Source organism: Cucurbita pepo, chromosome 20, assembly GCF_057944985.1.
Source record: "Cucurbita pepo subsp. pepo isolate OVF chromosome 20, ASM5794498v1, whole genome shotgun sequence".
In the NCBI taxonomy this organism is placed as follows: Eukaryota; Viridiplantae; Streptophyta; class Magnoliopsida; order Cucurbitales; family Cucurbitaceae; genus Cucurbita; species Cucurbita pepo.
In genome coordinates this window covers 10,582,035-10,604,975 of record NC_141817.1, presented here as the reverse complement: position 1 = coordinate 10,604,975, position 22,941 = coordinate 10,582,035, and the positions used below count along the sequence as shown (strand labels likewise).

General features: G+C 38.2%; 6 protein-coding genes and 2 long non-coding RNA genes across 8 annotated transcripts; 5 read left to right on the top strand and 3 right to left on the bottom strand.

Annotated features, from left to right (window-relative positions):
* Positions 1-292: 292 nt before the first annotated feature.
* Positions 293-3,259, bottom strand: LOC111782941 (methyl-CpG-binding domain-containing protein 5). The gene is made up of 3 exons (XM_023663797.2): positions 2,776-3,259; positions 952-1,065; positions 293-862 (listed from the first exon to the last, which is right to left on the bottom strand). Exons 1-3 carry the CDS (start codon positions 3,193-3,195, stop codon positions 638-640), a joined length of 759 nt encoding a protein of 252 aa, XP_023519565.1. The 5' UTR covers positions 3,196-3,259; the 3' UTR covers positions 293-637.
* A 146-nt stretch (positions 3,260-3,405) lies between these two features.
* Positions 3,406-5,840, top strand: LOC111782944 (glucan endo-1,3-beta-glucosidase-like). The gene is made up of 3 exons (XM_087120386.1): positions 3,406-4,746; positions 5,123-5,414; positions 5,479-5,840. Exons 1-3 carry the CDS (start codon positions 3,709-3,711, stop codon positions 5,607-5,609), a joined length of 1,461 nt encoding a protein of 486 aa, XP_086976512.1. The 5' UTR covers positions 3,406-3,708; the 3' UTR covers positions 5,610-5,840.
* Positions 5,841-7,323: 1,483 nt separating this feature from the next.
* Positions 7,324-8,153, top strand: LOC111783985 (E3 ubiquitin-protein ligase ATL6-like). Its single transcript, XM_087120505.1, has 2 exons — positions 7,324-7,512; positions 7,579-8,153. Exons 1-2 carry the CDS (start codon positions 7,324-7,326, stop codon positions 8,047-8,049), a joined length of 660 nt encoding a protein of 219 aa, XP_086976631.1. The 3' UTR covers positions 8,050-8,153.
* Positions 8,154-10,268: 2,115 nt separating this feature from the next.
* Positions 10,269-10,757, top strand: LOC111783987 (RING-H2 finger protein ATL64-like). Its single transcript, XM_023664806.2, has one exon. It carries the CDS (start codon positions 10,269-10,271, stop codon positions 10,755-10,757), a length of 489 nt encoding a protein of 162 aa, XP_023520574.2.
* Positions 10,758-13,202: 2,445 nt separating this feature from the next.
* On the top strand, positions 13,203-15,336 carry OEP16-1 (outer plastid envelope protein 16-1). Its single transcript, XM_023663798.2, has 6 exons — positions 13,203-13,450; positions 13,546-13,597; positions 13,679-13,710; positions 13,880-13,913; positions 14,131-14,198; positions 14,874-15,336. The coding sequence occupies exons 1-6, from the start codon at positions 13,337-13,339 to the stop codon at positions 15,012-15,014; spliced, it is 441 nt and encodes a 146-aa protein (XP_023519566.1). The 5' UTR covers positions 13,203-13,336; the 3' UTR covers positions 15,015-15,336.
* Positions 15,337-15,624: 288 nt separating this feature from the next.
* Positions 15,625-16,362, bottom strand: LOC111782945 (uncharacterized). Its single transcript, XR_002813240.2, has 3 exons — positions 16,237-16,362; positions 15,994-16,026; positions 15,625-15,912 (listed from the first exon to the last, which is right to left on the bottom strand). It is a non-coding gene; the product is annotated as an uncharacterized LOC111782945 (long non-coding RNA).
* A 1,532-nt stretch (positions 16,363-17,894) lies between these two features.
* LOC111783676 (uncharacterized) lies at positions 17,895-19,217 on the bottom strand. Its single transcript, XR_015414726.1, has 3 exons — positions 19,072-19,217; positions 18,253-18,279; positions 17,895-18,168 (listed from the first exon to the last, which is right to left on the bottom strand). It is a non-coding gene; the product is annotated as an uncharacterized LOC111783676 (long non-coding RNA).
* Positions 19,218-21,351: 2,134 nt separating this feature from the next.
* On the top strand, positions 21,352-22,891 carry LOC111782467 (fasciclin-like arabinogalactan protein 4). The gene has a single exon (XM_023663220.2). It carries the CDS (start codon positions 21,448-21,450, stop codon positions 22,702-22,704), a length of 1,257 nt encoding a protein of 418 aa, XP_023518988.2. The 5' UTR covers positions 21,352-21,447; the 3' UTR covers positions 22,705-22,891.
* Positions 22,892-22,941: the final 50 nt, after the last annotated feature.

Here is a 22,941-nt window from a genome sequence, read left to right as displayed (position 1 = left end):
GTCCAGTTAGCACGCCGTTACAAAGATTGGCCACAGTACCAACTAATAAATGATCAAACCCCTTGCGGCAAATTAACTCAACTCTTAAAAGGAATGTTACCTTAATTAAGAGTATTAATTACACCCTTAATCAAGAGTTTAGGAGTTAATTGGGTGAAATTGAAAATCTAAGGTTAAGATTTACAAGAACAGTAAGCAAAATGAATCTTTCCTAACTTTATTTAAAAAAAGAAGGGAATTAACTTACGAACAACATCAAAATTATCACCACAAAATTATGAACATTGAATCATAAAACAAATCCAGATCTATATCAAAATGAAGAGCAATACCATAAGAACCAAAATGAAATAGCCCCTCGTTCAAATACATTTGATTCATAATGAACTCAGCCGCCCCTCGTCTACACAAATTGATCACTTCTTCACAGTCCAAGACATAGTCAGTTCGATAGATTCATGTTTTTTTTCTAACCAAATCTGGTTTTCACAACACTTCCCCCTCAACCTCACCTGCTCCATCCAAAAAAAAGACCAAAAGAATTGGAGATAGGAAGCCATTAGAGGGAGGGAGGACGGTTCTGACCTGAATGGGTATCCCAAACAGTGTCCAAAAGGGATGAAATTGCCTTCAAACCTCAAGCTTTTGATCGGCTGAGGAGTTTAAATGCTGCTACCCATTCGCGTTTAGTAGATTGGGGTACTTTCTCGTTGTTGATGAACGGCGTCCAAGCCTCCTGAGAAGGGTCTGTGAGAACCCACTCAACCTTTTCAGGCACATTGAAGAAATCAAAGTTTAAAGGAGCAGATTTAGCATTGTTGGAAGATTTTTTGTTCTTGGGTTCTTCGGGGCCGTCAGCAGACTGCAATTGTAAATCGAAGCGATAAAACGTATGAGAAGGTCTGAATATCCCATTGGGTGCAAAAGAAGGAATGTTAGCTTTCGACTCACCGTCCCATTACCATCTAACGATTTCTTACGTTTCCTTAATGTTCCTGTTTCCAGAAAGTAAAGAACCTCAATCTTAGACCGGAATCGACGACCTGAAACTGGGTCAAAGTAGTACTGCAAGAAACATGAGGATGGATTAGATTCCTTTGACATTCTCTACTGTTTGTTTGTTTAATAAATATGTAAAGCAGGATAATAAGAAAGGGGAATCTCAAGAAATAAATGGGCCCAAGCATGCTCCCAACGAATTCAACATGACATGAAAAAAAAAAAAAGAACACTCAATTCAAACGACACTCGAACTCGTAGTCAATCATTAAATGCTAAATGGTACTTGAGACCGTACTTAATTGCTTGCATTTGTTTTGTCTATTGACAATGTCAATGTGCTTTTAAACAGAGCTATATATGAATACAAAGTTAAGGTATAATCCATCTCAAACATGATTCTTAGTGAAGCATCATATATCAAGCACCAAGCAACAGTCCAAGTATGGAGTCAAGAGCTATTCACCTCTGTACACCCTCATGCATACAGAGGTGAGATCCCATATTGGTTGGAGAAGGAAACGAAACATTCCTTATAAAGGTGATAAGTAACGGGCCAAAGCGGACAATATTTGCTAGCAGGAGCTTGGGTTGTTACAAATGGTATCAAAGCAAACACCGAGCGGTGTTCCAGCAAGACGTTGGGCCCTAACGGGGTGGATTGTGAGATCCCACATTGGTTAGAGAAGGGAACAAAACATTTCTTATAAGGGTATGGAAACCTCTACCTAGTAGACGCGTTTTAAATCGTGAGGCTGACAATGATACGTAACGGGCTAAAGAGACAGTATTTGCTAGCGGTGGGCTTGGGCAGTTCCAAATACTATCCTACAATTTGAACCTCATCATTTATGAACAGGCTAACATAACAGTGGAGGTTTTTGTTATTCTTTTTCCAATGATAGTCTCCATCCTAATCAACCAAGCTCTGTTATGCTAATTGATTTCATATAAATGGTAAGTAGCTAGAGTTCCAAAATCCAAAGAAGCACCTAAGTCTATATCAAAGTTCGTCGAGGCTTGTTCACCATCCAGAGAAAAGGACTAAGAAAGTTCGATATCGTAACTGCACGACGGAATCACTCGGATTGTCAGATGAACTCACTCGAAATCATGGACATACTTAAATACTATACCAAATAAATGAAAAATGAATTCCCTAAACAAATTTAGAGAGGAAGGAAATGAATTCTTGTAGTTTACTTGTTCCTACGGAACTTCAAAATTCCCAATCAGGTAACTAAAACTGCAATCCCCATCAATACGACAGAGAATTTAGGTCGTGATCCATTTTTCGGATGATCACATTCCAGAAGTAATTACTAAACCCTTTACTACATGATACAGTTCTTCTTTCCCATAACTGATGAGAGAACAATCGACTAGGGAATGCTACTACAACCAACTCCTCGAAGCAAAAACAAAAGATCATTTTCAGTAAACAATGATAATTTCTCTAATTGGTTCATGTTTTCATCCGTAAAATCATTCCTGACCGGTAGAAATTCTAAACCAAGAGTCCAACGGCTAGAGTAGAAGAAAAAAAATTCCAGCGACGGTAAAGCCCTGTTCTATCATCGGACATTAAATTGCATAGAGAAGTTCAGTAACCAGAGCCATGGAACAGAATATTGCTTGCATGGTCGAACAATTACCAAAACTGACTCATCTCCACTTTGAACACGATCTTCCAAAACTCAAGAACGCCAGTCAAGAAAAGGAACTCAAAATTCAACATCGAAATGATACTAGTCAAAAGAGAAGGAATCAATTCACCTTATCGACTGTTCCAGCTGTAGCACCAGAGGTGCGAACTCTATCTTCCATAATCCAGCCCGGCGGCAACCAATTAGGCTTCTCGGACGAAGCGGATTTCGGAGACGCGTCAGTCCCTCTGGAGCCCGAGAGCTTCTTAGTTGCGGGAGAATCTCCATTTCCAGCGTTGAGAGAGTCATCGCGAAATGGAGATCGGAGAGTGGAAGAGGTCTCCGCCTTCTTGCGATGATTCAGGTCAAGATCTCGGGAGTGGTTAGGGGAAGAAGGAAGGGTTCCACATCGGGCGGCGGAGGAGTCGATGAAGGAGCCGGCGTCGAGGAGAGGGTCCGGCGGAAGGTGGTTGGAGAAAGGCAAGTTGAATCGGGTCGGATCTCGGCGGGGCCAGTCGGGGTCCGATATCGAAGTTCCGAAAGCAGACATGTGGGTCGGGGCTTTGCAAGACGAAGACGAAGAAGCAAACAGGGAAAGTGAACGTTAGAAGACGGGGGGATTATTTATTGCGGCTCCCACTTTTATTATGGGCCTGGCCCAACTTCAACGTTACAAAAATTCAAAATTCCTCATTGGGCCTAAAGCCCGTTTACTTTATTCATTTGATAACAGCCCAAATATTTAGTCATAAATGGGCCCTTAGTGGGCCCAAGAGAATCCCTAGACGCGTGGGGCCCACCTCTCGTCATCCTTTCTCGTTCTCTTAAAACGATTCAAAAACCGCCACTTTTCTTTTACTTCTCTCCATTTATTATGGGCCTGGCCCAACTTCAACGTTACAAAAATTCATAATTATTAATTGGGCTTCAAAGCCCATTTTTATTCATCAATGGGCCGATGAAGGGCCCAAACGAATCCCTCGATGCGTGGGGGCCACGTCTCTTCTTCCTTGATTCAAAAACCGCCCCTCTGTAACTTCTCTGTTCCACTTTTCACTCTCCCATGGCTTCCTCTCCATTTTTCCCTCTCCTTCTCAGCCTCTTCTCTCTCTTCTTCCGACTTAACTCCGCCGCCTACTCCATCGGCGTCAACTATGGCACGGTTGCCGACAACCTCCCTCCGCCGTCCCAGGTCGCTGCCTTCCTCAAATCCCAAACCTCCATCGATCGCGTCAAGATCTTTGACGCCAATCCCGATATCCTTCGTGCCTTCGCCGGCACCGGCATTGCCCTTACTATTTCCGTCGTTAACGGTGACATTCCAACCCTCGCCAAACTCCCCGCCGCTCAGTCTTGGGTCGCCATTAACGTTCTTCCGTTTTACCCCAACACTCGGATCAACTACATCGCCGTCGGGAATGAGATTCTCGCCACTTCCGACAAGAATCTCATAGCGCATATGCTCCCGGCGATGAAGGCTTTACATTCCGCTCTGAGGCTCGCGAATATCTCTGATATTAAGGTTTCAACCCCTCATTCCTTGGGCATTTTGTCGGCGTCGGAGCCGCCGAGTAACGGGCGGTTCCGGCGGGGGTACGACCGTGTCATATTTGCTCCGATCCTCGAGTTTCACCGTCGGACCAAGACGCCGTTCATGGTGAATCCGTACCCCTTTTTTAGTTTCAGACCGGCGACGCTGAACTTCGCGCTGTTCACGCCCAACGCCGGGGTTTTCGACAACGTCACTGGAATGCACTACACGAACATGTTCGACGCGCAGCTGGATGCGGTTTACTCGGCGATGAAGAAGCTCGGTTACGGCGACGTGGACATCGTGGTGGCGGAGACTGGTTGGCCCTCCGCCGGCGACCCAAATCAACCCGGCGTGAGCATGGAGAACGCCATTTCGTACAACCGGAATCTCGTTAAGCTTGTCAACTCCGGTATCGGAACGCCATTGATGCCGAACAGAACCTTCGAAACTTACGTCTTCGCTCTTTTCAACGAGAATCTCAAACCGTCGGCTTCTGAGAGGAACTACGGCCTATTCAAACCCGATCTAACTCCGGTCTACGACGTCGGCATCCTCCTGAACCAACCGGTAAACCGCTTCTCCTTGCAGAAAATACCCATACAGCCTTTACCGGACTGAGGTCCGAATACGGCGGGGGCACTCTAGTAAATGTACATCAAGCACACGCGTAGTACACGTGTTAATTCCTAATTGGTTTATTGCTCTACCTGTAAGCTTGTTGTTTTGCTAACCAATAAAAAATGGACGCGTAGGAGTCGTAGCAAGCCAGCTGTCCAATAACGCAAAGCCACGTGTTCTTTTTCTGTTTGGACGGAACTACCCTCCATTTTATTCTTTTTATCATGGCAATATAGTCAATTTGCTTTTCTTTTCTTTCGTTTCTATTTTTGTTTATTTTTTAATGAATTCCAGACGATCTTAACCGTTGATTTTAATGTAACAGTCAATGGGGCCCACGTCTCCGAACGCACAGGCACCAGAACCGTCGGATGTGGGGAGGAAGTGGTGCGTGCCGAAAACGGACGTGTCAGATGAAGCGTTGCAGAAGAATATTGACTACGTGTGTAGCAGCGGAGTGGAGTGTGGGCCCATAGAAGCCGGCGGGTCCTGCTACAATCCGAATACGGTCCGGTCACATGCTTCGTATGCCATGAACGCTTACTTTCAGTCCGCCGGCCGCCATGATTTCAACTGCGACTTTAACAACACCGCCCTCCTCGCCGCCGCCGACCCCAGTAAGATTTTCTTCTTCTTCTTCTTCCCTTTAAATTCCGGTTAACATTTCAATGGAATTTACAGGTTATGAGACCTGCAGCTACCCGTTCGATGAAGAAAAGTTAACGGAAAAATCGGCGGCGATAACCAGTAGAATGATCGGGGCGGTGGCGCTCGCATGTATTGCGGTGGTTGGTGTGGCGGTGTTTTATTAATTTGAAACAAAAGTGAGATTTGGTGTTTTTTTTATTTTTTATAATTTACATACAAAACTCAATTAATGTAAAGCTTGGAGGAGTTGAATAACAATGAAAAATATTCCCTCTACGCTTAATTTTCACGGCGGCGGCACAGTCGGAAAAATGGCCGGAATTCTCAATCACTCCATGCATATCGCGCAGCTCCGATCGTCACTGCGGCGGCCGGGGAATCTTCTTCTGTCTGCCGCCGTGCTCCTCGCGAGTTATAGTTTGATTCTGAGTCGTGGACTCTGGTTTGGATCTGTCGGCGGGGTTGAAGGTAAAAATAATGAAAAATGAACATAAACGCAATCATTAGAGCACAAACCACCGCCACCAACATGAAGCCGCTTGCGATTGTTATCCTCATCGTTAGTTGAAACATTCCGGCAGCGGCGGAGGAGATGGGGAAGACGGGGAAGATGAAGATTTGATTGATTTTCAATGTTTTTATGCGAAAAAAAGGGAATTCGGAAAGTTTCATTTGGAATAAATGTGTTTATACATTAAGAAAAGTTTAGGCATAATAGAATTGGAATATGATTCCCATCGGCGTTGAAAGTCGTACGGCGGTCTCAGAACCTTCCAAAATCTTGAATTTTCAAACGTTTTTTCTTTATAAATTTGAAAAAAAATAATTAATTGATTCCTGGTCTTACCAGGAAGGGTGATCTCGGCTCTGTGAGTCCTTTCTTTCGTGATGAACTGTTGGCACCAGTAAATGAACTATTGGCACCCGTCCTCCATTTTGTCCTATGAGAGACGCAAGGAGGTCAACCTCTTTCAAATATTGGCGAATCATCCTTTCCATGGAGTTACAATTATTTCGCGGTAGGACATGTATTTCGATTACTTGCATAAGGAAGTTGTACTTAGTGTTAAAAATGGATCTTGTATGATGATACTTACCATTGTTAGACGAACACGACTCTCCACAATGGTATAATATTGTCCACTTTGAGTATAAGCTCTCATAGCTTTGCTTTGGGCTTCCCAAAAGGCCTCATGCCAATCGAGAGAGCATTCTTTGATTATAAACGCATGATCGATCATTCCATAAATTAGTCAATGTAGGATTTTCATTATCCAACAGTCATACACATGCATGTACTTAAACTTATGTTAGAATATGATGTTTTTAATTTTAATGCTTATTTATTTCATTTAATATTTCGTTATGTCGTTTTAAAGATGTTTTGAAACACGTAAATTTATGACAATGTTTTAAGATGAAGTTTATATTTTATGATAAAGTTTAATTTATTTGTAGTTAGTTTTAAAAATATATTATATTTTAAAATTAAATTATTTATTTTCAAAATATTGATGTTTTTATTTTTTTTAAAATGAGATATTTTTTTTTTTTTTCTAAAGATTTTTCATAAATGGTATAATAAATAATGATATAAATACCCTTAAATAAGAATTTATACGTGTATATATATATATGTTTTAAATTATATAATTATATAATTACATAAATACCCTTACAGATACTGGGCTTGGAATGGGCCCACAAGATGGGCTCTGGTTATGAATGAAGCCCAATAGAAGGAAGACCTCTGATGAATGCTAAGAATCTCATTCGTATCACTAAAAACAAATGAAAAAGATCAGGAAATTTTCTCAGAATCTTTCCGGCGGCAGTGAAAACCAGAGGCGGCAATCTCCTCGATAGGCTATAACAACCATGTCTCCGCCACCTTCACCGGAGTTATCCGTCGACGTTCTATCAACTGTGGATCTCGACTTCCTAAATTTCGCCGGACTGTTGATTCTAGCGGTGACGATCATGTACTTCATTTACACCTATTACGAACATAAATACTGGAATCGAAGCCGAGATATCGAAGGCGGAAGGTCGGCGGCTACGGCGGCGGTAGGATCTTCTGGAGAGGATCGAGGAGGCGGCAGTGAAAACCAGAGGCGGCAATCTCCTCGATAGGCTATAACAACCATGTCTCCGCCACCTTCACCGGAGTTATCCGTCGACGTTCTATCAACTGTGGATCTCGACTTCCTAAATTTCGCCGGACTGTTGATTCTAGCGGTGACGATCATGTACTTCATTTACACCTATTACGAACATAAATACTGGAATCGAAGCCGAGATATCGAAGGCGGAAGGTCGGCGGCTACGGCGGCGGTAGGATCTTCTGGAGAGGATCGAGGAGGGGCGACGGCGGTGATTTCGACGAGGCTGTTTCAGTACGGAGAGCGAGGAATGGTAGGGAAAAATGCGGATTGTTCGATTTGCTTAGATGAATTCGTAGAAGGTGAGATTTGTCGAATGCTTCCAAAATGCAAACACGTTTTTCATCGATTTTGCATCGATCAATGGCTTCGTAATGAACGCCATTGTCCTCTCTGTCGTTCCCCTGTTCATGTTCGTTTCATTTTTGCTCATCGCTCTTGAAACATTCTTTTATTTATTTGCGATTTAGATTTTTTTGTTTTTGTTTTTTTTTTGTTCGTAATTGTGTATAATTTGTTCATTGTTCATCATTAGCCTTTTTTGAATCGAAACAAACTGTTTGAGTTTGGATCATGATTTTGAAATATCAAAACTGATTGATTTGTTAGTTCCAGAGAATCTTAGTTTGTTTGTGTTGTAGTTGTTTATGGATCCACTTTATTGACTCATTCTTTTCAAATTTTTAGTGCTGAAAATGAGTTTACTCTCTACTCCCATTTAATCACTCATATTATCTTTATCTTATCATGATTCAATTTTCAGAACATTATTCGGAATCTGATTAATTTGATCATAGTTCGATGAAAAATGCACCGATTATTATCTCAAATCAAATGATGAAAGATCTAATTGAGATAAGATTGAGTGAGTAATATAACCCCTGATCTGAATCAAATCGATCCAATTCTTATGAATTTGGTTTGATAATCTAAATTTATTAAGTTATCTGAGTCATATGAACCTGAATCTTAAAAGTTAAGATATAATTCTAATCAAATCAAATTACTTTAATATTTAACCTAATTTGTATATTGAAATCTTAGGGCAAGGAAATTTATACACTTTTAATGTGAAAATATTTTTAGGTAAGTTAAATTTGAAGTTTTTATTATTATTATTTTTTTGGAATAAAGTTAATTTTATTAAATCAGGCTAATTTGAATATATATTATTAGGAAAAGGAAAACACCAAATTTAAATAAAAATTAGGTGTGTATCTATGATAATAAATTCGATTAAAATTCCCTTCCACCAAAATTAAATAATAATTAAACCGATAATTAAAATAAATAAAAAACAAAATCCGAAAAAATCAATAACAAAGTTAATGCTCAAAACTAAAATACTTTAAAAAATTAATTCTCCAAATTAAAATTTTTTTCTTCATATTTAACGTTGAGCTATAGAAAATAATTGAGACCTTTTAAGAACTATTAAATTCGACTTTTGATCTCGTGATTTTTAATGAGTCGTCGATTTTACGGGAGAAAAATTGGTAAACCATCTACATAACCTTACGGTTTCATCCTCTCAAACCATCCAAGTATCTCGTGCGGGTTGTTGATGTTATTTAGGTTTCATATGTGTGGTCGAAAAATAAAAGGCTGTCGTAGACATGCGCGTGATTGTTGGAGGAACCGATTTGCAAAGAGAGAAAAGTTCGAAAATTTTGGAAAATGAGTCATGAAGACGAAGTTTACGAGTTAAATTTCGAGTGACCCAGAAATCAATTGAAATTCAACGATGGTTCAAAAGTCCATTTACGTGCACAACATAGACGTGTTTTAAAACCTTGAGGATAAGTACACGAGGGAAAGCCCAACAAACCCAAGAAATCCAACAATTGACAATATCTACTAGGAATGGACTCCAACAAGGACAATATAAGTCCAACAATGACAATATCTACTAGCAGCAGACTCCAAAAGGACAATATAAGCCCAACAATGACAATATCTACTAGCGGTGGGCTCCAAGGACAATATAAGCCCAACAATGACAATATCTACTAGCAGTGGACTCCAACAAGGACAATATAAGTCCAACAATGACAATATCTACTAGCAGCAGACTCCAAAAGGACAATATAAGCCCAACAATGACAATATCTACTAGCACTGGGCTCTAACAAAGACAATTTAAGCCCAACAATGACAATATCTACTAGGAGCAGACTCCAAAAGGACAATGTAAGCCCAACAATGACAATATTTATTAGCAGTGGGCTCCAACAAGGACAATATAAGCCCAACAATGACAATATCTACTAGTAGTGGGCTCCAACAAAGACAATTTAAGCCCAACAATGACAATATCTACTAGCACTGGGCTCTAACAAATACAATTTAAGCCCATGACAATATTTACTAGCAGTGGGCTCCAACAAGGACAATATAAGCCCAACAATGACAATATCTACTCGCAGTGGGCTTGAGATGTACTGCCACAAATTTCAAATTTCAAAGTAGATAAAATCCTATCTTATCTTAAACCATAAATTATCAAAAATTATTTGTGCAAATTAATACGCCAATTCCAAATCCTAAAAGGATTTGAAATTCCGAGATAAGATATATATATATATATAACAATTAAATCAATCAATCCATGTTCTTCCATCTCGGCCGATTTCAGCAACATTCCTAAATCCAACGGCATCTATGAGTCTCAATATGTCCCACGAGCTGATGGGTCTCATAGTATTGAGCGCCATTGCTATCATTGTGTTCTTGCCGATCTTCATGTTTCGTTGCTATCACAACCGCCTCATGCAGTATCAAACTAGAGCCCTCGATGTTGAGCAACCAAACCATGCAACGCGACTCTTCGCTCGTTTTCGTGCTGAGGTTATGCGGCGACAGTCGTCGATAGCAGCAGCAGCTCCTCGACCAAACACGGCGGAGGAAGAAGCCGCCTCCATTGTCACGAAGGTCGCTTACAAAGACATCAAGACGACAGAGGAAGTCGATTCCGATGACGGTTGCGCCATTTGCATTGAAGGGTTTGAAGAGGATGAGATTTGCGGAGTTCTTGATCGTTGTGGTCATTATTTCCATAAGATTTGTATCGATCAGTGGTTGGGGATCAAGAGTCGTTGCCCTCTGTGTCGCTGTTTGGTTCGTGTTGTATCGGAGAATAATAATTCGTAATTGGTTAAACCCTAGTTATCATTCTAAAAGTTGAGGGTTGGATGAAGAATTATGACCAAACAAGGACCAAATTACTTACTTCTCGAGCAAGAGTTCCACGATCCCGATCAGAAACTTGTTGAAAGTAGAGGCATCCAAATTAGACGCAGAAAAGGGATAGTTAGTGTTTCTAAAAAATGGCGGTTTCTTATGATGATCTAGAAGAAAAAAGAAGCTCATTTATCAAGGTTCGGGAGAGAAGCAGATTTACCTTATTACAGAAGTGACTTTTTTTTAGTGCTGTTTTACCGAGTTCATCTGTCCAAGAGCATATCAAAAGGAATTTACTGCTATATTTTTTTATTGAATAAAATATTTACTACGGTTAGATTGGATATTCGGATCAAATGAATAAAAATTTCTATGATTTCTATGAATTGATTTACCTAAAATTAATTTGGTTCATAACCGACTCAAATTTATTATTATTTTATAATTTATATACGTATATTTATTTTAATTTTATTTCATAATTCTTTTCAAACTATTTTTTTTTTCTAAACAATTAAAAAAATATTTTGAGGGTAATTTTTTAAAATGTATTTTAAAATTGAGTAGTAAATCGTAATTTAATGTTTGAAAATAAATGAATTGATATTTGATTTATTCACTATTTATTTTTTTAAAATTAAAATTTGATAAATGACTCGACCAACCAAACATACTTTATCCAAATATCTCCCTTAAATTTATGGATTTGGATTTGATTCTAATTTGATTTCAATTTCAAAATTTTCCATTTATTATTCTTTTAAAAAAATTAGTTACTTCAATATAAATTATTTATTTATTTTTTTAATATAGTAAAAAATTATATATATATATATAAATATATAGATGGGAAGTTCCTAAGAATCCCTTTCCATTTAGAGCGAGTCCTCAGAGTGCCCCGACCTCACAAGTAACATAGACGTCTCTAGTTTGATGTGGAGCGGAAGAGGAAGAGACCATCTTTCATGATGGAACCCCTCAAAGACATCAACGGATCCACGGAGGTTTGTGAAGTCAAGGCCAATTTGGGCCAACTTGGTCTGTGTCCTTGGCTTCTACGGCTGCAACACTTCGAGGAAGAATTCCCGCCCCCCTGTTCTATAGACTAAGTATTCAAGTTGGTTCGTTTCAACTCAATTTAGTTTTAAGGGAACTCAAGAACCAATCAAATCTAATCAAAATAAGTTCATAATTTAAAGTTGAGTTGATCGTGTTTTTTTGCACACCTCGACCATTCTTATATTAATTGAAAATTGGTAGTTGTGCCATCGAAGAGAGTAATTCCATTAAATATTTACTATTAATATTATTTTTATTTTTTTTAAGTTTTTAATTATTATTTATTTCTTATTAAATATTTTTTATCTTTCATTTTTTTTCCCACCAACTTTTATATGAACGAAGTCCCATAGGTTAAGAAAGGAATATTTATGAAATCACTCCAACATTAAAGCAAGGAATCTTCCTTTAATTTTTATTTCTTATTCTATTTTTTTTTTTTAATTTTAACCTAATTTTTATTTAATCATAATCGAATCTGCTCACTTACCTATATTTTTAATTAAAAAATTCTAAATTTTTAAATGTGTTTTCAATTTTGTGGAGTTTTAAACTTTAAAATTTTAAATAAAATTTTCAATTTTTTAATTTTGTGTCTGAGACAGAAAATTTATTTTACACAAAATTAAAAATTTTAAGATATTTTGTAAAATTTAAGAATTAAATAAATACTTAAAAGATTAAAGATGAAAAAGACGTCCCTACAAGAATTATATTATTTATTCTTGTCCTAGCTCAATTTCTAGTCTCGATCGGAACTGATTTTTTTCAATTAGTTAAATGGGGTCATAAACGAGGAACATATTATTTGTTCTTGTCCTAGCTCAATCTCTCGTCTCGACTTGAACTGATTGTTTCCCATAAGCTAAATAGGGTCAAAGACAAGAATCATATTATTTGTTTTTATCCTAACTCAATTTCTCGTCTCGACTCGAGTTAATTTTTCTCAATTAGCTAAATGAGGTCAGAGACGAAAACTATATTATTTGTTATTGTCCTCACTCAATTTCACGTCTCGACCCGATCCCCCAAAAAATAAATAGAGAATTTCGTAGAGGATTGAAAAAGGGCATTCCCCGTCCACACTCTACCTCGTGAACATCTCGACCTATATATATATATATATATATATTTATTTATTTATTTATTTATTTATTGTGTAGATGTAATTTTAAATAAATAAAAAAATAGAAGTGGTATACTAAAATTGTAATTGAAGGAAAGATATGGACGGCTGAAAATTGTAATGGGATGAGGAAACATCCAACGGCCAAGAGTGGCGGGGTCGGAGGTGTCGCCTCGGGGCACGCAACAAAAAGGCCAAATCAACGGTGAACAGAAGAACAATCCAAATTCAAGTACAAAATCACTCCCAACAAAATCAAACCATCTGGAGCGCCAAATTCCTTGTTCTGTAGCTTCAAGGATCCATTCAGCGCCATCCTCCACATTCAATCCCCTCGCTCTCACACAGTCTGTACAACAACACCATGCCTCGCACCGGCTTCGTCGGTTCCTTATCCACGCCCAAGGTCGACGTCGTCATCGACATGGGCAACCCCTTCCTCAACCTCACCGTTGATGGCTTCTTGAAGATCGGATCCGTATGTTTCAATTTGTTTTTTCTGAATTTTTCTTTCTGTTCTTCGTTTACTCCGTCTATAATCTAAATGCGTTCTGTTCTGTTTCTTCTTTCTAGGTCGCGGCTACCCGAGCGGCTGCCGAGGATGCGTATCATGTCGTTAGAAAAGGTTTTGGTTGATGCGTATCATGTTCTAGAAATTGGTTTCCTCCTTTCTGCAGTGGTTTATGGCGTTGTTTTGTTTTTTCAGGAACGATTTCTAGTCACAATTTTGAAAACACGGTTAGTGTCTCTTGCTTCGTGCCTCAACTTGTGGAGTCTGGTTGTTTATGGCTTTTGATTGCTGAAATTTTCATTCTGAGAATGTTCATAAAGTGCGTAATTAGGAAACAGATAGATTCTTTATGGTCTTTTGATCTATTCGGCTAATAAATCTTAGCTTCTATTGCAGTTGAAGAAAATGTGTAAAGAAGGTGCATACTGGGGTAAGTATAGATCGCATTACTCCTCAATGAAGTACTTAGCTTAGTGAATGAGTTTCAGCATCTGTAAACCTCAGTCAATTTGATGAGATTTTGCTTTTGGTTCATTGTTCTTGGAAGTTAAGCTTATGAGATTAGAAAATCTGGCCATAATTTCAGAAACAATGGTGATATTTCATTTGAAATGATGGGTAAAGGATTTTTTTCTGTTTGAACGCAGGAACCGTGGCCGGAGTTTACGTCGGTATGGAGTACGGGGTAGAAAGGATTCGCGGCAGAAGAGATTGGGTATGTTTTGCCATAAATTCAAACTCATCCTTTAAATCAAGTTCAAGTAATTCTGTTAGATTTTGCTTCCGGTTCTCTGTGTTTATTTGGGAATATTTTCGAAGTCCTGTTTGATTTTCTGCCTCTCATTACTGTTCTGGATTGTTGGTTCACCTTGTAGAATGTATTGATCCTAGATTGGAGAAGAAAATACAAACCCAGATACAAAATTTCTCGAGATCCTAGATATATTATCAATGTTACTTACAATAGTCCTCTGATTAAAATGATTGTATCTTTACAACAAGAGAATCAATGCTTCTTTCTGGTTGTAGAACTGGGGCCTTAGTTGTCTGTATTATTTCAAACAAGAATTCCCCCTGAAGTATGTAGTGTAACAGTCTAAGCCCACCGCTAGTAGATATTGTAACATCCTAGAACACGAGTGACGTCATTGATTATGCTACGCTGGGTCCTGAAAGGGGGTTAAATGTGAGAGAACGAAGCATTCTCTATGAGAGTGTGGAAACCTCCCCTAGCAAACGCCTTTTAAAAATCTTGAGTGGAATCTCTTTGGGAAAGTTCAAAGAGGACAATATCGGCTAGTAGTGAGCTTGAACTGTTACATGGTTTCTAATCGGGCATATCACCAATAGGTTGATTGTGTTGGGATCTAAATGTTTGAGCTTGTTTCAGAAAAATGCCATGATTGGAGGTGCTTTGACGGGGGCTATGGTATCGGCAGCGAGCAACAGCAACCGGGACAAAATTGTTATCGATGCAATTACAGGAGGGGCTGTTGCGACTGCAGCAGAGTTCATAAACTACCTTACTTGAGCGCCGAGGTTTCCAGGCACTTTCATGTCTCTTGAGAAGAAGGTATGGTGATTGAAGACGATGGAATCATGTTCAGTCTAAACCTTTTCAGTTTTTTGCAGAATAACTAGTCTCTCGTAGAGTTGCAGCCTTAAAAACATGAAGGAAAAAGAGTAGAGAGTGATAGAAATATCTTCTTTCTTCATCAATCAGAGCCACATGTGTTCTTGAGGCTGTAATCGTAGCTTTAGTTTAATGTTTTACGGAACAAATTTATTGCTTAAACTTTTAAGAAAGTGATGTTTCTTTTCTGTTGTTAATGTATGATGTTAATTTGTCTTGACCAAGTCTGTCAGGGAAGATTTGGACTTCGTGGACAACGTCGACGTAAGTTCAAGTCTTGAGTCCCGTGTGAGAGATGTTTTGGAAAACGTGAGCGGAGCATTTTTTAATTCACTTCCCGGGTCTTAATTCAAAAAATTGAATTGAGCCTTAGCGAGTGTAAACTTTTAAAAGGGGTTTGAAACGGGCTTGTTGATTCAGTGAGTTTGTAGAAGTCGGGATTGTTCATAGCCATGTTGAGCTACAAAAACCGACGATCTAAATATAGGTTTGACTTTGTAAGTTCAAGTTATTCAAACTCAATCTTGATATATAAAACAAGGCACCCACAGCCCACAACAAAGCACTTACATAATTCTTCACACTAGATTTCAAGCAGCCATCATAGACTCAAACAAAGTACAAACAAAGAAGCAAAAACAGATGAACTTTGCATATTGATCCATAACTTTATTCCATTTCACAAGCTTTGTTGTTTAAGGGCTTCATCCATCTCCTCTCCAGCTAGCTCGCTCATCAGCAGCAGCCACACCCGTCACACGAGCAGCTGCTGTCGCAGCAGTCGCACCCGTCGTTCCTGCACACGATACCAAACAAAAAATTTCTATTACTATCGTACTATTTTCATCTATATTTTAACGCATAACTATTTACGTACATGTTGATTAGGGAGGTAGTCTCTTTAACGGTCCTGTAAAGATCAAAAACAAAGAAGAGGATGATTATATATTCGAATCACAAAGCGAAGAAGAAACGACGAACACAATCACGTTCTCGTTCTTCTCTCTAATTTCCTCGTTTAAACTTATATGAACAAACGACTATGCATATAATAAAGCTCGTTCTACCGTGTCGAGCACGGTTAACAAAAAAATATATATATAGAGAGAGAGAGAGAGACCCAGAGAGGCAATTGCAGCTATCTCCACAGGAGCAATTATCACCACATTTGCAGCCAGAAGCCATTGTTTTTCTGGTTTTTGAGTATCAAAAGTTTCCTGTTTATATAGAGCTCTTGAGGACCCAATTGGTGTTGATTATCCACCGTACACGTGGACGGTTCCTACCTACACTTCGTTATCTCTTATGAACCTCTTTGTTTAATTTAAATAATTCCCAAAGTCATAAGATGGAAACCCTCTCCATTATTTAATTCATATTATTAATTATTATATGTTATAAAGACCAAATACGAGTGTTTCCAACATGTTTTGTTTTTATTTACATGTATTTTACGAAAATTCTTAAAAAATCACAACCAGCTTAATTATGCATATAGTTGGTATAAGTAATAATTTAATATTAAAAAAATATATTAAATATTAAAAAAAATTGTAATTTAATATTTTTAAAATAAAATAAATTTTAGTACTATAATTATTTTATTAGACATAAAATTTATTATATCATTTAATCAGATAATTCTTTAAAAAAAAAATTAAAAATTTTATTAAATATAAAATTGGAAGTTAGTTCAGATACAAACTTGCAAGTTTTAAAAAACTAGATTTATAATTAAATTAAATTAAATTATATGGTTAGGTGTCGATCATGTGTTGACTTGGTCTTTCTCTTTTTTAAAATTTTAGATTTATGGCCATTGAAGTTTATTAATCATAGTGGTCCCCACCTGAAGGGTTTGAAGCGAGTAGAGACTATATATTTTGACGAGTTAGAGTTCTTATCCTCAATTAGGTGAGCTAATGGGTCGTAGTAGTTTCAACTTAGGCCAACCAAGTAAGTAGATTTATTATCGATTCGTTGGAAGAATTTGTTTATGTATGATCACATGTGCCTAGTAGTCTTGAACGTGTCATATTTGTTGTATATTTGATGTATGATGATATGATATGTATTGCTTTATGATATGCTAAATAACGTTGTGTTATAAATGAAATGTCAATTCATGTTACGATCAGTTATGTTATGAGATGCTATGATGTATTATGAATATGTTTGGCAATGACACGTTATGACATGCTATGATATGTATCCAAATGATTTATGTATGCATATTAACGAGTGTAATTTGTGAGGAATAAGTATGGGGACTTTGACGTAATTGTATGTTTATATGCATAGAGATACTTCCCATTTATGATGAGTACAGATGCACTAAAATGACCCACATGCTTGGCTTGGTGTACAACGGGCGTTGTACCTTCGGGTGTCCAACTACAGTCCAAAGGGGCTAACTCGACTAGTAGGCCCAGGGGGTGTGCGAGCCCGCCTTGTGGGCCCACGCTCGCACATATGAATCGTGTATGGAGAGGTACTACACATCCAACTTTCCCGGACTAAAGGCCACCTAAGAGAATACAATTTTAAATGATATGTCTCATTCATGTTGCATGTGTTTGCATTTTCTTGACCTTTTCGTCAGAGAATGTAAATGTTTTAGTTAGTTGAGCTATGTTTAAATTGGTAATGAATATTAAGAGCCTTCTATCGAAGAATAAGCAACGAACGATAAAGAGAAGTTTAGCTCGTCCCACAGCTTGAAACTACAAAAACTAAATTCATAAACGGATTAAGAGACAAAAAAAAGAACATGAAAGCTACGACACGAAACAAATATTGATATAAAACATAAATTCAAACACACATAGAAACTTTGATGATCTGATATGAACCCCAATTGCCCACCCACACAACAAAGCAACATCACACACTTCACTTCACACTACACATTTCAAGAAAAAGAACAAGAAAAAGAACACCAAATTCTGTTTATTCTATGGATAAGAAGCTTTGTTGTTGTCGTTTGGGCATCTTGTTCACTTAGCAGTTGCATGGGTCACATGAGCAGCCACTCCCACAGCTGCACCCATCCCTGCATGGTTTATTGTTTATAAGTTCAATTTCTTGATGCTTTTATGATGTTTCTAAAAGAAAACTACTCAAAATTATCACTTACTTCTTCAGGATGGTGGCTGTGATGGTTCTGCAAACATTACGAACACGTTTTAATGAAAAATATCGTATATACATACACGTAAAGATTATGTAAACTGAATCTTAACGAAATGGCTAAACTGACTCGATGATTCTCTCCAGTGGACACGTTGGAGAGGGGAACGAACCATTATTTATTAGGGTGTAAAAACCTCTCGTTAGTGGATGCGTTTTAAAATCTCGAGTTATTTGTTTAAACCCAGCTCGACATATGTAAATTTAATCGAGCTAATCAAATTTTTTCAATACGTTTTTCCAAAGTTAGTGATAACATCTTCTTTAAAAATCGATCGTTTACCCAATTGGGTAAGGATATTTCTTTTAGAACAAATTCGTTGGTTGGTTGGTTGGTCTCGAAAATCAAGTTTTTTTTTTTAGTTTAGGGTCAAATCATCGATATTTGGGATGATATTCAGACTTTAGCTACGCTCGAACTAGCAATAATTCGAGTTATTTGTTCAAACTCAGCTCATGCAAATTTAATCGAGCTAATCGAGTTTTTTCAATACTTGTTTCCAAAGTTCGTGATAACATCCTCCTTAAAAATCAACCGTGTACTGAACTAGGTAAGGATATTTCTTTTAGAACAAATTCGTTGGTTGACTTGATAAGGGTAAATCAAGTTCTTCTAGTTCAGAATCGGTAATAGGTATCTTAGCTACGCTCGAACGGCGGTAATTCGAGTTATTTGTTCAAACCCTATTCGACTTATGTAAAATTAATCGAGCTTTTTTAACGATCTAAAACGAAAAAGAACGTAAATTTGGTAAAAGAGAGATACCCGGATTGACAGTTGCAGCTGTCTCCACAGGAGCAGTTATCACCACAGTTGCAGCCAGCCGCCATTTCTCTGTCGCACTACAAATATTTCTCAACTTCGAATCAAATTTTATGGAATGGAATTTGCTGTGTTTTTTGAATCTACGTCTCCTTCTCTACTTATAGGATCTTCTGGCCCAAAATCATTCAATCTCCACCCTACACGTGTACGGCTCTCACCTCGTCATGTCACCCTCTCCATCGTTAAACTCAACATAATTAATTTTAATTATACAATTTAATAAACAACGATAAAAATGAGAAATTATCATAGTAATTCTCATAAAACTCTGTTTTTATTTTTTTAATTTTAAAATTACATGTTAATATTTAAAATAATAAAAATAAATGAGAGGCTAAAATTATATTTTTTTTTAAAGAAATTATTTTATTTATCATAAAAATTGATAAATTCAATGTATGGGAAACGGCATGAATTTGGCCCTCCACCATACATAAATGTCCACGTCAACATTTTATCTTAAATATATATATATATATATATATAGTTTATGTGCACGTCAATAATTTCAATTTTAATTAAACATGTCTATTTAATTTATAAAGTCGGCAGGTGGACGTTTCGTGGGAACTTGTCCCGAATGGAAGTTCTATTAAAAAAATGAAAACTATATATTAAAACAATTCCCAATGTTATTTCATGTTTATTTTATTTATATTAAATTATTTATTTTAAATTCAACTTGCATTATTTATTTTATTTCATGTTTTTAAACTTTATCCTAAAATGAATTTATGTATATCCTAAGGAGACGGCATGAAATATATGTATAAATCAATGAGATTGGAAAATGACGTTCCTTTTATTTAATATATGAATGGATTTCTCGTCTTTGAATCCTAAAATCAAATTGTTACTGCTATTTTTTCGATTTACTCAATTGGTCAATAAAGCTGTTTTAACGAATCTCTGGTATTTTTAACTTTATGATTGTATTCGAGGTTGAGCACAACATGCTCATGAATCTATTCTTCATATTAGGTGAAGCGGGTGCATTTGGTGGCTCCCTATTTAGTGTTATGCATGAATCTATTCCTCACGTTAGGTGTAGCTGGTGCATTCGATGGTCGGTTATTGAGACATATGGGCCTCAACAATAAGCTTAAAATACATGTAAAAGGCCTCATCATGTGAGTGCCTTTTTAAGGCCCAAACTAAAATAGGATTAAATAAGCCACAAAGATAGGCTTAAAAAAGAGTCCAAAGTGCAAGGAATTTGAAGGTCTTCCTAAACTTTTAGATTGACGATGATACGTAATGGGTCAAAACGGACAATATTTGTTAGTGATAGACTTGGGCTGTTACAAACAGTATCAGAGCTAGACACCGAGCGGTGTGTCAGCGAGGATACTAGGCCTCTAAGAGGGGTGGATTGTAAGATCCCAATCGGTTGAGAAGGGGAACAAAGCATTCCGTATAAGGGTGTGGAAATTTCTCTTTAGCAAATGCGTTTAAATTGTAAGGTTGACGATGATACGTAATGGGTCAAAGTGGACAATATCTTATAGCGGTGGGCTTTGGCTGTTATACTTCCGTCACGTTCAACTTTGAAAACGTAGTCCAAAATTTGGTAGAAAAGAAAGGTGGATTACGTAAGCTCTAATTCGAGGAATTGAATGTCTTTTATGGTAGAACTCTAGGAGGAAATGAAAATTTGTCTTTATTAATTCATTGACACCATAAATTATGGTGTTGAAATCCATACTAAATCGGTAACGCCCCCATAAATATGATAATGTCACTAAATTTTATTACTTAACTAACAATATTTCCTTTTCTCAACAAACCTAAAACTCGTCTTGTTAGAGCCCACGTCCATTGTTTTAACCTGTTACGTATTGCCGTTAGCCTCACAATTTTAAAATTCGTCTACTGTCCACTTTGGCTCGTTACGTATCACCGTCACCTTCACGATTAGATAGATGTTTTCACACCCTTATTAGATAGGATCTCACATTTCAGGATTAATATCGTTTTTTTTAATCTATAAATATAAAATTAAAAGTGCAAAATTAATTTATTATACTTATTTAGTAAATAAATGATTTTTTTAAAGTACAATATTAAAATTTGAATTTTTAAAAATTATATTTAAAAAAAAAAAAAGAAAGAAATATTTTGGAATATTAAATATTTTTTAAGACTTATTAAATAAATAAATAAAAAAATAAAAAACAAATATCCGCATCGTCATTGATACTCCGCCACCACACGCTCTCATTCCCCAAGCCTTCAGCTTCGTTTGTCTGAAAAGCTCTTCGCCATTACCCTTCACGTCTTTCTCTCCTCTCAGTCTTCCTCTTCACAGAAGGGAAAATGGGCACTCGCATTTCCCATTTTACCCCTATCATTTTCCTCTATTTCCTCCTCCTGTCCTCTCCTCCTTCCCCAATCCTTGCCCTAAACATCTCTTCCCTCCTCTCCTCCTTCCCCGACCTCTCCCATTTCGCCGCCCTTCTCTCCGCCTCCTCCATTCTCTCAGATCTCAACCACCGCACCTCCCTCACTCTCCTCGCCGTCCCCAACTCCTACCTCGACGCCTCCTCCGATCTCACCCACCGCATCCCTCCATCCTCCCTCGCCGATCTCCTCCGCTACCACGTCCTCCTCCAATACCTCTCCCCTTACGACCTCCGTCACATCTCCCCTTCCGGCAAGCTCGTCACCACTCTCTTCCAAACCACCGGCCGTGCCACCAGCGATTTCGGCTCCCTCAACATCACTCGCAACCCTCTCGATGGCATCGTCTCGCTCCATTCCCCTGTTCCTTTCTCCTCCTCCAATGCTACTGTTCTCACTCTACTCAAGAATCTTCCCTACAATGTCAGTATCTTCGCCGTTAATGCTCTCCTTGTCCCCTACGGATTTGATCTCATGGCCTCCGAGACTCGCCCGCCCTTGGGGTTGAATATCACTAGAGCTTTGATCGATGGTCATAATTTTAATGTCGCTGCCTCTATGCTCTCTGCTTCTGGTGTCGTTGAGGAGTTTGAGGCCGATGAAGGCGGCGCTGGGATTACGCTTTTTGTTCCCACTGACACGGCGTTTTCCGACCTTCCGGGGACGGTGAGCCTCCAGTCTCTGTCGGCGGATAAGAAGGCGGTTGTGTTGAAATTTCACGTGCTTCATTCTTATTACCCTCTTGGATCTTTGGAATCCATTGTGAACCCTGTACAGCCGACTCTGGCCACCGAGGACATGGGCGCTGGTAGCTTCACGCTTAACATTTCGCGAGTGAATGGCTCGGTTGGGATCAATACAGGGATTGTTCAAGCATCGGTGACTCAGACGGTGATCGATCAGAATCCGGTCGCTATTTTTGGGGTTTCGGAGGTGTTATTACCGAGGGAGATTTTCGGGAATAGTCCGATGATGACAACCCAGCCTGGTAATGAAATTGTGTCCAGTGCTCAGCCGCCTGATTCAATGGCCATGTCGCCGGAATCTACTGGACCGCCATTGCATCTTTCATCTCCACCTGGGTATGGTGAGGAAATCCGATCTGTTGCCGTCGCTAATAGCGGGCTGAATTTCTTCATTGCTCTCTGTAGTTGTTGTATAGCATTGTATTGATTTTTCCCCGTGATAATTGCTTTCATGTTGCGGGTCTTCTTCTTCTTCTTCTTCTTCTTCTTCTTTCTCCCATTTTATGAGCAAGCCAATTTTCCTGTTCCTGCAACTGTTCTGTTGATTTCCATGGCTGTCTCTGGTGTAAATTAAAAGAGTTGATAATGATTTTGGGGATCTGGGTTTGTTTCAATTTTGGATTTGCAGATTTCTTAGAAGCATAAATGGTGGAAGAACAGGGGA